This window comes from Serinus canaria, chromosome 1 (genome assembly GCF_022539315.1).
Source record: "Serinus canaria isolate serCan28SL12 chromosome 1, serCan2020, whole genome shotgun sequence".
Classification (NCBI taxonomy): domain Eukaryota; kingdom Metazoa; phylum Chordata; class Aves; order Passeriformes; family Fringillidae; genus Serinus; species Serinus canaria.
This window is the reverse complement of record NC_066313.1, coordinates 35,836,983-35,855,440: the sequence shown is the minus strand read 5'-3', so window position 1 is coordinate 35,855,440 and position 18,458 is coordinate 35,836,983. Positions and strand designations below refer to the sequence as shown.

General features: G+C 38.6%; 1 protein-coding gene across 1 annotated transcript in view; it reads right to left on the bottom strand.

The window, feature by feature from the left end:
• LOC127059769 (protocadherin Fat 3-like) overlaps positions 1 to 18,458 on the bottom strand; it is a 206,389-nt gene that overhangs the window by 11,958 nt on the left and 175,973 nt on the right. Inside the window, exon 3 of the mRNA XM_050976417.1 lies at positions 16,085 to 16,146. Coding sequence (XP_050832374.1) covers positions 16,085 to 16,146 — 62 coding nt within the window. The remainder of the gene's footprint in view (positions 1 to 16,084; positions 16,147 to 18,458) is intronic.

Below are 18,458 nucleotides of genomic sequence, written 5' to 3'. Positions count from 1 at the left end.
AAATAAAGCTTACCCGTTAGAAAACTGATAAATAAAAAATTGATCTTGTAGCTGAGTAGAAAATATATAAATCAGACTTTTAAGCGATACAGGCTTTTCCCTATTTTTCAATATCCTTTAGAGATATTTTAAATTGCAAAAAGCAAAAATGTATGGTTTAAGCCTCAGAAATTTATCTGTGTTTACTAAATAGTCACCCAGCAAGATTGCAGTGACTGTTTTATTAATAAAAAAGGGGGAAAAATAGAAGATGTGATTTTTTTTTTTTGTGATAATCAAGTTATTTGACAGTCATTTCTTTGGTTATCAAGGAGGTGCAAAGTAAAATTTTAATCAAATTAGAAGACAGTATCATAGCAATTATTAATGCATATTTGAATAAAGTAATTTTTGGAGTCAGATGAGGATTCCATCCTAAAATATCTTACAAAATAGTATAAAAATTCTCAGAAAATCAGTATAAAAAGTAATTAAAATAAGGTGAAGGAGATAAGCATGAATAATGAGCCTTGTTCTTGGGGTTCTTCCCAAGGCAGATTTTTTTAATCACAATATCATCCTGGTTTTGTCAGACCAGGTTAAAGTAAATCACATTAATAGTTGCTTTGATTTTAGTAATAAAAAGTTCTACTTGACTTCTTGACGCCTACTTCACAACTTTCTGTTACAAATCAATTTTGGACAGATAAAAGGCATTAATTGGGCCATATTTAATCACACTTTCATCTAACAGGCAACACAGACAAGCCTTATTATCTCAACCTCTACTTGTCTTTGATTTTATATGTCCTCTAAATATCTACTAGCTAATTTATATTGGCATGGGGTCAATTTTACAAGCTGGTTGAGAATCCATCAGCATGGGGAAAAAAATGAAGATTCCAATTGTGAAGTAAAACTCACATTCTTGGACCGATTGCCTTTTTTACTTTTTCCACATTGATTTCCCAGTCTGGAAAACGCAACCTGGAAAACGGGCTCAGATGTTGTGGTTGGTATGAAGGTGTGAAACTGAAGTTCAGGTATCTGTTCTGGTGATGAAGGATGAGAGCTGTCATCCCCTTCCCTGATGGGTGCAGCAGGACTCTGTGTTTCCCCAGACACAGCACAAACCTTGCTCTTTCTCACTAGACAAGACTGACACAAGCTAAGCGTACCTTTAGGGGCAGGTTTACTTTAATCCCCTTTTTCACTAAGTCAGTTTAGCTCTTTTCTCAGCTTTGCTGACTCTCTAAAAATCCCTACAGACACCTGAGAATAGTCTCAGCCTCCCCAGCCATGCTGTGGACAGTGGGGTAGGCAGATAGTGCACAACTGGAGACAGAGCTAGTGTAAAGACAAAAATCACCCTCATGTTGTGTGAGCAGCCAAATAATTACAGACACCTTCTTGGTAGGGAAGCACTGGCCCAGCTGTGAAACCCTCAGACTCGGAAATCAATGGGAATTTTCCCACTGACTTTGGTGAGAACTAGGTGGCATCCAGAGCTCAACAACCTCATTTCAGTAGTTTCAATTCTCATTGAGATTTTTTCCGAGCCCTGGGCTTCAGTTGGGAGAGTACCCAAAAGCTGTGACCCTTTCAGCTAAAGGGTAGGGAAGGTGTGCACCACTGCAGCATCACCACTGTGTGCTGATAACTGACTGGGAACAATCTTATTTAGTGCCCAGCAAATGTGGGATTTTCTGTTTGCTTTAAAGAAACTGCAATTTCACATGCAATTATTTTCTTCAGCACGATTTTTTTTTCCTGTTCAATCTGTTACACACATAGCCAGTGATCCTGTGAACAGCAATGTATACGAAAAACTTTCAGAATGTGTCAAGACCATACTGCCAACATAAATAACTAGGTGTGTGTATGGGAACAAAGTCATTTTGGGGTAACGATACAACAGGAAAAGCTGTCCCCAAGTTATAATATCCCAAATGTGTTGAAAAGAAAAAAATCCTGTCCCAAAAACCTTAATTTCCCAGAGTAACACTTGGAACGCATTATAATGTTCAGGTTATTAATATTAATCAATTAATACTATTATAATTAATTAATTGTACAGTGCCTGGAGTCCTGGAAAGGGATCTTTATGTGCTGGAATAATAATAAGATGGTATTCCACTCCTGCAGTGCGGGAGGAATTTTAAAAGAGCACAATTTTTAAAATATTCTTAGCACTTGGATTCTTCTGCAGAATTAGTCTTTAACATGCATTTGGGTTTTGTAGCCACAGGATGGCATTCACTGCTGTGCAAAGGGTCAATAAAATGTAAAATGTGCGTAGAGCTTAGGAAGCATACTTTTTATTTGTGGAAAGGAAATATTTAATCAAGAATGATTAATATAAATATACTCCTTTCTACTGATGACAACCATTGATTCAAGAATGTAATACAGAAATCTTAATATGCCTAGCCCTTAAGGTTCATTTTCGTACTGCATGGGCACCATGGCCTGACTCTAGTAAGCTGTGACACTCTAAAAATACAGAGCAGCCATTCCAGCCTGGAATACCAGCAACGAGTTAAAACCCCTCAGTTTCACTTCCATGGCTTATGGAGTCAAAGTTACTCTTTATTGGATTTATAGAGGCTCATAATTTACTGTTTATTTTCCCATTAGGGCAGTGTATGGGGCAGGTGTTGACACACAGCATACCAACGGGAGGACAGTCGGACCGAATGGATGGCCAAGGTGACCGATAATTGGACTGCAAATGTCAAAGAGTGGGGTTGAGAAGACAGGTATATCAACTCACACATACTTTTCCCAGTTGTGAAATGAAACTTAAGAGCAGGGACAATCAGCTACTAGTAGTTACAATTTACAGAACTGAGTTTGAAGTCAGTGGGAAGCAGCACCCAATTAACGGCAGCAGAGGCGTCTAAAGCGAGTGGTGAAACGACTGGATTTAGAGTGGTGAGCAGGAATGTCAGATGGAGAGACAACCAAGTAATGCCATTAACCTTTGTGAGATTGCCTCCCTGATAATGTGGTCTGGGGGACAATAAAACACTGCATGAGACAATATGCCCAATTTGGGAGTGCAGGACTGATGTATGGGAGAAGGGGGTCAATTTCCCTGGACTCATTTTATGGGCCTCCAATTAGCCCTCACTAGGCGAAGGGAGCAAAAGGAGGAAGCAGAAAGAAGGAACCTCTAATGAGTTGCTTTGTTGGCTTTTAGCAGAAAAGATTGAAAAAGTAAAGTTTCAGGAGCTGCTTTGCTTTTGAGACTGTCTCAGGAGGTGTTAAAGGGGCAGGGTATAGAAATAGCCGTGTTGGAAATAGCCATGAGGAAGCTCCTGATTTATGGGAGGTCTTGAACAGCACAAGTATATCCTGTCAGGACCAGTGCAGGACGTGTTATCCCTTGGCACAGGCAAATCAGATATGCCAGCCCCAAGCACTAATCCCCATGGTCAATGCTGGGTCCCTGCTGCAGATGTTCATGATGTGGAGCCCTGGTTGACATCACCTAGAGATACTGCCACTGCTGCCTCTGAGAAATCCCATACAAAATATAAACAAACTTGTTGTCCAAAAGTGCATCCAGTTTTAGAAATGGAGTACTAGGAGCAGATCTAATCCATAGATTACTCATATGACCAAACATGCAAAACTGATTTACAGGCTTAGCGAGGCAGTTTGTCAATCAAGTGAAGTTCAAGCACAGTTCCTGTTTTGGAACGTAAATCTGGTGAATGCATTCTCAATAACCTCCAGAAAATAGAGCACAAATGTGTAATTCATTCAGCTACTACCTTTAAGGCATTCAAGGGCTAGTGGAGCTTATTGCACTCCAGAGAAACCAGGGATGTGTCTCAAGTTAGGAAGCCATGAGGTAGCTCTCAGCTATAGCTTAGAGGAGAGGGAAGGGGACACAAAATTAACTCTGCAAGAACTGAATGAGCTGAAAAACAGCCCCCAGCCCTGAGCTGGGTGATGTGCTTGGTCAGGAAGCTGGATAAATGACTGCCTCATGCTGAGCACTGTGCTGCAGCAGCAAGGATTTCTTCTGGGACCTGAGCAGCTTGCTGGAAGTTGGGCATCCCATCACCACTGTGATCCATCATCAGGCACCCTCCCAGGGCTGCAGAAATAACACATCTCCTGTACGCTTCAGACTTCTTTTTATTAAAAAAGCCACAGCTTTCAATTGATACTTTCACACTGAGAGTTGGATATTATGAGGATTGAATGCCTGAAGAGAAGGCATTCAAATAAAGTATTATTTTACTTTTTAAATGTCATTCCCCAGCTGAGGTGCTGCAGAGAAGACTGCACTCAGGCAGTATTTAGTGTGCTGCAACAAAAATAGTGAAAGATCCTTAACTGTACACATACTTGGTAAATGCCAGTGGGAAAGACAGAACAGGCTTTAGTATTCAATTCAATCCCACAAACATATGTCCAAAGCTACACAGAGAGAGTTTGTGCAGGTCCATTTGAACAACAGGGTTTTGGTGAGGAGGATAAGGAGTAAATGCAAATTAATCTCATGTGTCAGTTAATATTTTGATTCCTTCTGCTACAAATTATGGTCTATTGAGACCATGCTAACAGACATCCCTCCCTGCCTTCTGTCCCTCTCAGTCACCAGATATCATGCCATTTTGGCAGACTTTGGTGTACCAGATAATAAAGCTCTGCTTAGCTAAAATGTGTGGTCTGAAATTCATGATTTTGTGGAAATTTTCCAAGTGTTTTTTAAACTGTGGTCAAGTGTTAGGGTTTTAAAAAAGGTTGGCAATGTAAAAAAACGTGTTTTTATATTATCCCCATTTTTTTTTCCAAACGAAGTCTTTAAAATCTGAGACTTAAGAACTTGTATAAAATTGTTTTAGTTTATACAACTCCTTAATAACTATCTGGAAGGATAGTGGAAGACAACCAAATACAAAGGGAAAACAAGATATTTTTGAGGTTGTGGAAGAAAATATGAACTTATTTACTGGTATCTGGATTAAAGAGAACATGCTGGATCTCAGAAAAGTCAAAGCCATGAATTGACAGACTGCTATTAGCAATATTTGTATTTTTTACATTCCCAGGGAATGTGAGAAAAAAATAACTTATTATTTTGATTCTGACATTTTTGCTCTCAAGTGCTCATGTTAATCCTTGCTTTTGAATATTTAGAACATTCCTTGCCAAAAAAAGTATTATTTTTTGCCAAACCATAAAATGTACTTTAGGACTGCTCTGATAACATTTTCAACGTCTCTGTATCATGAGAGATTAGCAAACAGCAATATCACATTTGAGAATGATGAGATTAATCTGTTTCTTGACAACTGAAATTTGTTAGACTGTGAAAAGAAAATTACTGGTTTTGAGGGCCGATTTCTTTGCACTTGATGCTTCAGGGCCTTTGTACTTTTCTGTTTAAATCATATCTTCATAAAAAGCAAAATAACTGTTTGGTCTCTGATTATTATCAAGCTCAAGTCAGATAAGAAAAACATTAGGATTCTTATGTTCTGTGATAATATATTTAGGGTGAAAAAAAGTGTCAATTATGCTTAGTAAACTGATTCTCAACCCGATTAGAGGTTTTATTATCTCTAGGTATCTTGTAAATACCTTAATTTGTGTCATGTTACAAATTATGCTGAGAACTCCAATCTTATTTCAGCACATTTCACACAATGATGCACTTTTGCCATAACAAATTGCTTTTAAAATGAAAAAAGAAAACCCCAAACAGCACAATTTTTTCAAACCACTTGACATTTTCCTATCCTGTCCACGATATCCTTCTTGATCAATATGAATGTTTAAGGATTATATGGTGGAGGGACAGAGTGGTGATGTGGGAAAGATCTGAAAGATCAGAAAAAGAGGGAAAATACATTATATTGAAGGACATTACAGGCTACAGTGAGAACACTGGGAGATGTGATGAGGCTCAAAGAAAATGTTGTGCACTCATTTTGTACTGGGAATAGGTTCTTATCAAGTGCATGGACTGGTGGGGGCAGTTTTGTGAAATGCTGAGTTTTTAATGTATGAAAATGATAAATCCCTGAAAAAGAAAAGCATTAAGAAGGGAAAGACAAAAAACCTAATAATTCAGAGGACAGAGCACTGATGCATGTGTCAAATCAACCCAAAGGCCACTCAAGACTACAGAATTGGAGAGTTATGTGCTGGGATCCCTACACAGAGTATTGCAGGGTGGTGGGATTTGGTGCATATAAATGGTGGTGGCAAGTGAAGTTGCTGTGAAAAAATTCCAGAATCAACTTTTTTTTTAGCAATAACAAGCCTGAATTTGGAACAGCTGAGAACAGATCGCTTGAGATCACCGGGAGAAAACAAATGGATGCAAATCTTGTTTAAGGGCATTTTTCTAAATGATGGATTAACTAAAAGGCATACTAGGCATACTAGGATTTCCTATGCCCAGAAAGGATTTTAGTACAGATGCAATGCATTCCTAACTGAGGAGGAAGATGCTCCCCAGCCCTAAATTCGACTCTCAGCTTGGTCTTAGCTGAGAAGGCAGGAAAATGAGACCTCTGCAAAATGTGTGTATGTGCATGCATGTTTGTGTGCTCAAACATTACAGACATAAATTAACAGTCTGGCTGCTGATATTACCCATGCTACAAAAAACATGATATTGCACTAAAGCAGACAATTCACACAAAGGCCCTGTATATCTAGAATAGATTTGAATCATGTGAAAGATTTCCTGTGGCTTCTGCAGAAGATTAAAACATTGGTACAGTCATGTAAAAATGTGAAGATTTAGCCAAGCAGTGCACCCTGCACAATGAGTCTTTGTTTCACCAAGCACAGAGCCTGGCAAGAGAGACACCCTGAAAGAATATATGAGACCAATTTGGGCATGGTAGGTGGGCTTCAGCCCATAAAAAAGGGAGCTACAGATCTTAAGAAACATACAATGAAGAAAAAACCTGTTAGCCCTGAGCTAATCTATGAGCTAATCCCTCAGTGAGAAAGCAACATTAGACTAAACTTCTTAATCCTGACTGAAAAGAAAAGCTTGATATAGATTAACCACAGAATTTGCCTGCCCAAGCTTAGCATGAGGAATGATTTATAAAACAAGAAGGAAGACCACTAATACATCCCTCTCTGTTTCAACAACGTTTAACACAAGTGCAGACCTAATTTTCAAAGCATGCAATAAAACTTGATGTTTTAATAATACTTTTCCACCCATTTGCATTGATCTAATGCTCTGCTATCTCATAGTTCTGCAAAGAGGAAAGAGAGAGGTATTGAGTATATTTTAAATTGCTTTTCTCTCATGTATTCACTCATCCATTTCCAACACACCTGAGGAAATGCAGCCATGGACGCCAATGTCTAATTCTTTTATCCTCAGATTATTAGGGGATAAGTATAGGAAAATCACTGCTCCTGAAGCCAGACTAAGCACACCACTCAAGCAAAGAAATTGAACTAGCCCCCAGCATAACCCTATCCCCTCTCCACAGTGACATCACACATGTCTTCATATAATGCTAGTTAATCGTAAGGTAACTTTCTTGCACTACACCATGATGCTGAGTCCAGTAAGATTTTATTTAGGTCTAGAGGGTCAAGGAAGTGCTGATACACCCCTAGGCTCCCAGGAGATGCTCAGAACCTTGCAGGGTGGCTGACTGCAGGCTGGATTTCCTTCCTGGCACAACTGCATCTTTTCTGTTATGCCTTTAGAAGTTTTGGAAAATGCCTGATAAGATAGCATGCAAAGTCTATAAGCTGAATATCTCCTTCCATGCTTCCATTCTGAGGTGCTTAGAGCCAAGGCCTGCTGCTAGAATGCTGTGGGACTACAAGGAAAATCCTAAAAGAGGCATTTTGATGCCCAGCATGAAAAAGCCAACAGAGCTGGGATTTGTGGATATTCATTTCTTCATTTCATGACCCAACGGTTCAGGTCAATGATTCATGAAATCTGTAAAACAACCTCCCTCCCTCTGCAAATGTCAGATATATGCAAATCATTCCTTGACTAAAGCAAAACTCTAGGCAATCAGAAATGTGATTTTTCTAATGAGACACCATGGCAGACAGCAGTGTATGAACCAAAGCCTCAGCCCTGGATGACTCTTATCTGGCCAAGCTCTTCAAAACATGAACTTGAATGAGCACCTGCAAAATTATCTCTATCTTGATACTGGGCCAGATTTTTATCTAAATAAGTAGTTAATTAGTTTTATTATCCTGGATCATAATACCAATTGTTCCCTGCCCATTCCTAGTAGACTCACTGTTCAATGAAACATGATTTAGTAAAAAATATATTTGTGGCAGTATTCCACTGTAGATGGCACATCTCTCATCATGTCAATGAACTGTAAAAATCAGATCTTTTCTATGAGATGAGGAGGGAATAAATAATACATGAGCTGTACTTTATTATTTTAATACCAAATAAATTAACACAAGCTCATACTACACCTACAGAAGGTCTGTAAGCTCTGGCTCATTCCTGTAATCATCAAGCATTCACAACAAAACCCCCCAGTTTTGTATTTTAAATTATGAAGATTTTTTACTTAGGAAGCTCATTAAAGATAGAAAAGAGGAATGCTTTTCTTCATTATTATTGGCATTTGGTATCAATAAAATAGATTACCCAACAAGTGTGAGATTTTTATTGTGGGACTAAAATCCTGCCATGTAAGAACTTCCACACAGTATCAGATTAGCTGGATGGCTTAAACAGTCTCCCAGAGGCCAGAGTCAGGTACTCTGATATAAATAATGCACTGAATGGAACTGTCAGCAGTGTATCTGTCCTTGACACCATCCTGGCATTAGCATGTGCAAAACAATTTTAAGAGAACCAAACTAATAATGAGAAAGTTTAAAGAATGAGATGAAGATGATGATGATTATTATTATTATTATTTTAAAAATAAAGATTTGAATCAGCCATTAGCAGAAGGTAAAAAAGTAAACAAAGCATCCTCAGGGTTGACTTAGAAGTCTGCAAATTTAATGGAAATGTCACAGACATTCTTGGCACACCCAGTCTCTCAAGGCTATTGGTATTTCATTGAGTAAATAAAATGAACTGAGGGTCATTGCTATATCACTATTTGATATACACAGACCCATTCTTGCCCTTTCCCTTTGGTATATATATTATGTCATCAGAATTGTGGGCATATTTTCCAGTGGCTATCTGAATTTAACATGGAATACTAAGGACTTTAAACACACAATTCTTTTTATTTTTTCAATCCAAGTCTAATTTGCTCCATTATCATAAATTTATAAGGAGATACTTTTTAATTTAATAAGAAAACAGAATTAAGATTCCACGTGCATGAAGAAAAGTGTTATTAAATTCAGTTTTCCCAATGCTTAGGCTCTGTTACTTGTGTTACTACTCAAGACATTATCTAAAATAATAGGACATTTGGGAGCTGTTAAGATTTGTAATAATAAAAGAGAGTAATCTGTAAAAATACAATGCCTTAATTCTTTTCTGTTTAAAATTTCTGTTCATATCTCTTGCACGGAGGCCACTCACTTAACAATGCAATTAGTAATATTTTCAGTGATGCACTTGATAATTCTTCATCTTACCAGATCACGTAAGTTAGAGATGACAGTTTAGCTGAGGAGACCACTTTTCACTGCAGACAGGTCAGACAGATGGATCACACCAGGACTTTCCCCTCATTTTGCTGTGTAAGCCTGTCTGCCCAAATACACATGAGAAGCAGTGTGCAGTGTCACATGTAAATCTGCCTCTGAAGGATAGTTCTAACCTCCAGTCACCTCCTGCCCTTGGAAAGTTGTTGGCTGTTTCTGAAGAGAGCAGCAGAAGAACATGGGGTGCAGGAAGGAAACCTGCATCATGGGGTGAGTGAGCTCAGCTTGTGCCCTCTAAGCCCAGATCTAACACCACACTGGCCAGGTGGATTTCCCCTCTGCTGACAACCCCATGGAGAGGTAATACGAGATGAACATGTTTTTGATTTTCTTTAGAACTGCTTGTTTTCTTCCCTTTCTTTCCTCCCCACCCTCTTTCTCTTCTTTCTTGCTTCTTTTCCTTTTTTCCTTTCCTTTTTTCCCCTTAACTTTGACGCTGACATTAAAGTTCAGTGTCACTATTTGAAGATGACATTGATACATCTTCCATTGTCCTTTTAGAAAGCTGCCTCTATAAAAACAAACCGTTCAACCAGAAATACTTTCAGGTGTCTCAAAAATAATTAAAACAGTTCTCTTATTTCCAGCAAGCACAGCCAGTAACACTTTTCAAACTCAAACTGGAAAGAAAAGGCTGTTTCCCTATTTTTTAAACTTCCCTTGCATTTTCTGATAAGCTTCAGTGTTAAAAAGGGAAAGGCATGTGCCTTTGGACCCATTTAAACCTCAGACAAAATGTTCAATCAGACACACTGCCTCATTTTTACACCATCACCAGCATGTCACTGAGAAAAAATGCAGCTTTCTCTGCCAAATGTGGGCAATGCTAAAGAACCATGAAACAAATGCTTACACAGACTTGTAATCCAGGATTTAGGCAATCAATGTGCTGTAGAGCACTATTCAGCCACATAAACCCAATGAACTTCAGCTTTTGTAATTCTCCTGTAAAAATATACATGAGCATATTGCCACACAGCTGCCTATATTCTTCAGAAAATGTTCCAGTTTCTCACAAAGGACCACTGACTTCAGGCATCACCACTAGCAAAGGCTACAGCCCAAGTGAGCGGGCTCAACAACAAAACAAAGTTAAATTTGTCAAGTTCTTGTGTGGGAGATGCTGCAGGAAAAGAGGAGGCTGGTGAACACAGGCTGGTCCAATGCTGAGCCACCACTGTGGTGTTTGGGGGAAGAACTGAGAGATAGTGCTATTTTTAAATGCCACTTAGCAAGTTTTTAAACTTCTCCTCCCCTGCAAACTGTGGCCATAAACTTCACGGCAGCAACTTCCACAGTGACATTCTGGACCAAATTCCAAGTGGAATAAAATTATAATCCCTCTATCAACACTCCCCTCACATTTACAGCTCACCATTAAATGAGTGGAAATTTGAATTCTTTTTAGAAGGCTCCAATTACAGCAGATTATCATGTTTCCCTCTAATTACTGCCTATAAATACATGCCATGTAACACAGTTTATTGTACCCTTGGTGTACCTACAGTAAATAGAAACCAATGTGCTTCATTCAGCCAGTGTATTTTGACACTCACATCAGATTTAGCAATTTGTCTTCATTACGACCCCTTGCGCTGTTACTGCCATCCTTCTCAGGGCTGCGCTGGAGCTTTGCAGCAGGAAGATGGATGAAGCCTGTGTATACTGATTGGTGACAAAAGCAGGGCACTTGTGAGGCACTGCTACCATTCTGATAGCACTAAGAGGGCTGAAAATTAGCTGCAGTAAGCCAATACTCTGCTCCCACTTCTCCTCCTCTTCAATTAGGGTACATGACTTGGACCATGAGAGGCTAAGGCTGCTGTAACACTATTTTTAAACCTATTGCCTTCAGTTGCTTTGTCACTTCTGAAGAGATTTAAAGTTCTGACCATGCTTATTAACTGCTACTTTTATTCTTTAGAGACACTTTGAATAGACAGCTTTTTTACTGTGACAAATGTTAAAAGATATTCTCTGAATGAATCTGCAGTGGTAAATTTAAATAGCTATTTTAGTGTTTTGGACCGACAGATAACTATGGATATAATTTTCAAAACTGGCTAAATGTCTGAAGAGCCCACACCACATGTGCTCATCAGGGAGAGACTAAACAGCCTCAGCACTTTAAAAGCACCAACTTATTAGATACCATTACCAAGAGGATAGAGAGGTCATCTCTCACTACAGACAATTCACCCCTTCAATCATGAAGTTTCAAAGACTGTTGCTAGAATTGCACACTGAAGCCTGTAACTCTTCTGGCTCATTCTTTTGCTAAACACAGGTCTTGACACAGCAATTCCCAACGAGCTGAACTGCTCAGTGGTGGGTGCATTTTGCACAGGCTTTGTTGGAAGCATGAGTAACAAAGGCTCTGCAACAGTGTTTAGAAACTGCTCCGGGCGAGAAAATGTGCTCAGATCCATTTCCTGGGCTGAATGTGCAAGTTAATGAATTGTAGCCTGGATTCAACAATCCTCTCCCATCTAGTTGCCCATGTACACTGGAAAGCAGACCAGGAACGATTCATGTTCTGGAAATCTCAGAATGAGCTGACACCACACAAGGGTGCAGATCCTGCACAAAATGCTTTAATTTTTTACGCTTATTATAGGACCTCCACCACTCCTGCAGCTGTTTCAATAAAATCACACAGCAAAATCACTAGAGTTTGTAAAACTGTCAACCAGCATTAGGAGGCATCTACAAAAACTGACAGACTATTTTTGTGAGGGTTTTTTCCCCATAGCTCAAACTCCACTAGCATTCTCCACTTCTAGCTTCTTCTTTTTAGTAAACTAGCATAATATGAGAAGAGGATGTGAAGTATTAACATAGAAATTATTAGAAGACAACAGATGTCCTGAAGAAGGAGGAAGTAAAAGAAGGAAAGAAGGGGATGATGTATTCAATTATTGAAGGAGAATAAAGCCAAATCATCTGACATTTCCACCTCACTTGGAAATACTTCACTATTCTCATTCACTTGCAAAGCAAGTAGGTAGCTCTCAGGACTACCTTTCCTCCTTCAGACTGTTATTTAAATACTTCATCCTAATGACAAAATATTTGAGAAAGTCTGTGAAATAGAACAAATGCTTTTGTCTTGCTTTATGTGAGAAAGTAATGCAATCAAGTGGTCATTTTCCTCCCATTTCAGGCAGAACCAGTCCATTAATAAGAATTCACTAAAGCAAGAGACCATCCTGTATAAAATCCAGTGACATCCAATTTAAACCTTAGCAGAAAAATTCTACCTGATAACAAGCACTGAATACAAGTTACAGTTTTGAAAGGCATTATAAACGTGTCAGAAAAAAATTAAGCCCTCAACTTGGGAGCTTAAAAAAAAAAGCACTGACAATGCCACAATCAATGACAAACCTGGGAGAAGCAATTATTTTTTTTTACCCCCTCGCTCCAAAATGATAAAACAAACAAACAAACAAACAATACCCAGAAAATATCACTGGAGCAAACAGAAAATCCCAATGATTATAAAGGGGAATTGATTTCTGACTTCTTTGTGCATCTTTTGGCTCAGGGTCTACACATGTTCCTGCACTCACTTTGGAACACACTCTTGGTAAGTGTAAGTCCTGTGACAGCAGCCTGAGTTACCATTAAAAAATCCATGTGGACACAGGTCTGTACATCTAAAGACAATTAAAAGAGGAATGAAGAAGAAATGCACATCTGACCTCGGCCTCAGTACTCACTTTGCAACAGAATTCTCATGCAACTTAGAAGAAAGTCACTCATATTCACCTTTCCCAAGCATGGAAGCCTTAAAAACACGCATCCAGTCCTTGATGGTAATTCTTGTTTCCTCTGGTACAGAGAGGGACAGAGACCTCCAGAATAACAAATCTATGCCATCATCATCCAGTGGTGGTCTGGAGACAAGCACTGGCACTACACACAACCACAGTGACTAACATCTGCTACCTTGTATCACTTCATTTTCCTAACAGCTTCTGTGAAATAGGTGGAAATACTGTTAACAATGAAATTTGCTAAGGAAATACTGGCAGGCACTTACAGGGTATAGCACCTCTGTCAAAGACAGGCTTATTAAAAATAATTAAAAAGATGTATCAAGGCAAGGTCTGTCAGTGGCTCACACAGACACTGGGCAAAGGGGAGCAAGGGTTGCTAGGTCAAGCACTAATCAGAGCTTTTCAAAGAGAGCCAAGTTTGCGCTCCTTTACACCAGACAGGCTCCTGGAAGAAGGGTATGGAATGAAGCCGGAAGGGAAGCACTGTTCTACTGGGAAACCAAGGCTGTCCAGGCAATTAAGGCCTCCCCAGGGGGTTAATTACACACAGACAGACAGGCATTTCAGAAAACCTTTCTCAGTTTGCCACAAGAACAAGCACAGCTTGCCCAGCCTGGCTCTGGACCCCAGCCTGTGCGCGGATGTGAAGCCGGAATGCGCCTCCCAGGAGGCAGCGATGGGCAACGTTTCAGCAGCAGCTCAAAGGGGCAACTTGATCACCAGGGCTGTGGCTCCACCAGAGCCAAATTCCCTTTCCCACTCACTGTTTCCAGGTGGGCTTTACAATGTGGCCATATCTGCACTTCTGCAGGACACCCTGCTCCTGTTTCTCCTCTCCCTAGCCTGCCCTCCACTTCCCTCCCCATTCACAAGCCTCGGAGCAGTGTAAGACACAAATTTCTCTCTACTGCATCTTCAGCTCCCAAAATCTTGCAGATTGTTATGTATTCAAGCAAGACACAATTGAGTTGAAAGAACAGATTACCTTGTATTGCTGACTAAAGCTAAATTCCTATAATTAACTACTCTGTTTTCTTTTTGCTCTTGATAGTAGCACTCCCCCATCTGTATGGGAATCCCTTGGAAAATGTGTATTTGGCATGTTTCACTGAGATCTCTGAGGCAAGCACATAAATCACAGAATCACAGAAAGACTGATGTTGGAAGGGACCTGTGGAGCTCATCTAGTCCAACCCCTGCTAATCAGGTTCATCTACAGCTGCCTGTGCAGGATCCCATCCAGGCAGGTTTTGAGTACCTCCAGAGAGAGAGACTCCACAACCTCTCTGTGCAACCTGTTCTAGTGCTCTGTCACCCTCACAGAAAAGAAGTTTTTTCCTCATATTCAGATGGAACCTCCTGTGTTTCATTTCGTGCTAACTTAACCCTGTCCTTCTCTTCAGAGCAAAGGAGACTTACAAACCCCAGATTCTCATCAATAGACACATTTCAAATCAATGCCCCTTTCATTCTATTTGTGATTTTCTCTGACAGCATAAAATGGAAAGCTTGAAGTTATTGGAATACATGATTATTTTACTAACTTTGCAATTTAAATCCTAAAAAGGGAAAAATCCTTGTATTTCCCTCCTTTTATTTATGACATGGAATGTGTAAGAATCTACAGTGAACTATCAAGAAAAAAACCCAGCCCAAACATGTATAGGAATAATCAACACTTCACTCCTGTGTTCTGCAGTAACCAAAATAATTAGGGATTTCTAGCAAGTATAAAACTTAATGAGTATGCTAATATATATTTTACTACATTGCTGTCAGATATTGATTGCACTGGGAACTGTTGTGTCCAGATGTTTTTTTAGCTTGTATGGATTTGAAGAGCATTTCCTAGGAGGGGTGATTGATTATGTGGGACAATATGTTTCTTTTTACTTGTAGCAACAGGAATCAAGAATTCCTTACTTCATAAATAGACAAAAGAACAGAGTTAAGGAACTTCTACCCAAAGGAAAAAAACCCACAGCATGTTGTACAGCAGTGTGAGAGAAAACACATGTTGCAAAACCAGTAGTTTACAAGTATATCACTCCATATCCAACACATGTGAGCTCCTTATAAAGAGAAACATTCATCACAAGGGCCAAGGGAATGGTTTAGATACTCTTTTTTAGAAGACAATTTTTAAACTGAAAATTGTTGTTAACAGTCCCAATAAGTGAAAGAAAAAAAAAAGAAAAAAAAAAATTTTGATAATGCAGTGAATGTGAAAAAGTTCAAAGTTTGCTTTCATCCAAACTATCAGGTTGCACACTAGATCCAAGGTGCAAAATTTAAACCAGTTTAACCTGAGAGACTAAAAATCTTGGCAGGGTTGGGCTCATTCCACATTATTTTTAAAATATTTTGCTCTGGATATTGTAAATTTGTGCAACAAACGAAATTTAAGAGCTACAATGAAGGACTTAACTGAAGAAGATTAGAGGTGGAAAATTATTATTCTATTTTTTTCAATTTCTTTCCTGTGCTTGCAAATTGCAAAATGTTTTATTTCTTCTGTATTATCAGGCAATTTCCAGCTTTGTGTGAATCTGTTATAAATGAGGAGAAAGGAGAATACCACTCTCCTGGAACAGCAAGAAGTGATTTTAAACTACAAAAATCATCTAACCTCTTAACATATATCTTCCCCTTAAACTTACCTCTAAAAAATGTTCTGCTTGCTGTTCCCGATCCAATTTTCTTGATGTTGTGGTAATCAGACCTGTAAAAAAAGGATGATATTTGATTGTCAATACCATTGAAAAAATATATCTTTATCAATCTGAATACAAATTAATTTTTAAAACAGTCAAAAGGGAAAAATCTATTTGAAGCTATAGCAGACACAGATCTCTTGACATCTGTCAAGCATTTTATTTCTCAGTCCAACCATTATCACTTTCTGACCAGCAATGAATCTTTAAAAAAAATGGTGTGAGAAAAATAACTGAGAAACAGTTAACTGTGTGTCTACAGTTAGCATGCTACATTTATTACAGTGAATGTAAAAAACTCACTAAAGAATCACTATTTGTCTTATGATTAAGAGTTTCAATGAATCATTTGCATATGACTGAAATTCTTCTGTAAAAAACCTCATTAAAGATTTCAGAGTTCTCAAACAATTAATGGGATGGGATGCCGATTACTTCCACACCAAGAATACTCAACAAAGAAGGTTATTTCTGTAATAATGATTTCCATCTATAATAATTCTAATGTATTAAAGGTTTTGTTCTACAATTTCATCAATTTGTTCCATGCTTAAACTGAGTCTTTAAAATAAACTACCTTTTTACATGAGGATGATCAAGATATCTTTTTTTAAGGCAATGTTCTTCCACAAATGATTAAACTGTTGGGAGATTTATACCATAGAAAGAAAAGGAAACACTTCCAAAGTTCCCTTAAGAAAAGGGATGCACACTTTTTCATTTTGTTCTTACTAGAGATTTCAAGGGCAGATTTGGGTTTTCCCTCATACAAAACATTTCTTTGGATAGGAAAACACATTATGTTCTTGTTTTTTGATAGATCAACTTTTCCTAGATTTAAAGCTGATTTTGGAGACAATGCCAGTGGGCCAAGTTGTTCTCAAAAATTTGTCATCTTTAAGATTACCAAGAGAAACATGAAAATAAATTTTTCATGGATGAACTATTCTACTTATTGAATTAATCAGACCAGCCAAGCATCTAAACACAAATCCACGATGACACTGAATCCTTAAAACACCCCATCAGCAACATCTACATAAGACTTCTAGTCCCAGAAGGCTTCTTGAGCTACAGCTCCTCATATGCTATTACCTTCTCCTTGGAGAAATCCATTTACCTATTTTGGTGAGAAGGGGAGAAGTTTTACTTGAAGAACTGGGATGAAATGAACAAAGGGAAGTGCAGTCTGCCTCCAGGATTTCAGACTCGTTACAAGATACATCAGACCACAGAAGTGACCTCCAAGGGCAGGTCACAGAAATTAAGAGTGGATCATGATAATTACATGGAAGAAGCTGGTGCTGGCAAAAAGCTGAAAAAACAAAACTGGTATTGCCTGCATCAAGCAGTTGTAAGTACTCAAAACTGTTACACCATATGGGAGACATCTATCTACTCACTGCATCAGTTTAAACAGAAATGACAGCACAGATGATAAATTGGTGTCATTCACACAAGATCCCCCATGTCTAAAAAGAACTCAAAGATACAAGCAAGTAATTCCTAATTATGAAAGAAGTTCAGCTCCAATAAATTGATAAAGATTTCAAATCTGAAATATCCCTATTCATCATATGCAGGCCACTATAGATATTTATCAAGCACAACCTAATCATAGTACAGAATATGATAATTTTTATATTATCTTCCACTTCCTCCGTTGTTAATGTGCCATTGTGAGCTTTTACCTATTTTCTTCTTAAAAAGAGATCTTTAGCTGTAAATAATAGATCTCTGTCCTCACCATCCTCTTCAGGCAGAGAAATCCACACTCCTTTTGAAGACCAAGAGCTAACACTTGAAACTGGCTATCATGAACTCTTAGTACTTGTTTTTCACTGGTAAAACTAAAACTACTACTACTACTGCTGCTCCTCCTCCTCACAAAACTACTGCTATCACAAAGAAGGTCCCTTTGTTTAATGTAGAGCCTTTTTGACTGCAATAATTGTCAGAGTGCCTTCAGACCTGAATTTTCTTCCCAAAGAGATATAGAACACATAGCAAGTCTCTACAAAAGAACTGCCAGTATTTTAAATGCAGCAGATCTCAGAAGATTTATCACTCAGATTTAACAGCTGATCCTAAAGGGGGCAGGTAGCAGACCATCACCCTCAGTTCTGCAGACCTGATTGTGAAGTATGTTGATTGTGAACCATCACAACTGCTTGTTTTTGCTTTAAAGGCAGCATACAACGCCCACTTTGGGCAGTTTCATCAGGCTGTTAAATTAATGTGTGGAAATTTCTGTTCCTGTGTGTGCAGTTATGAGGCTTTAGTTTCCTCTCCTGTTTTGTCCCACCTGGCACCCATGATG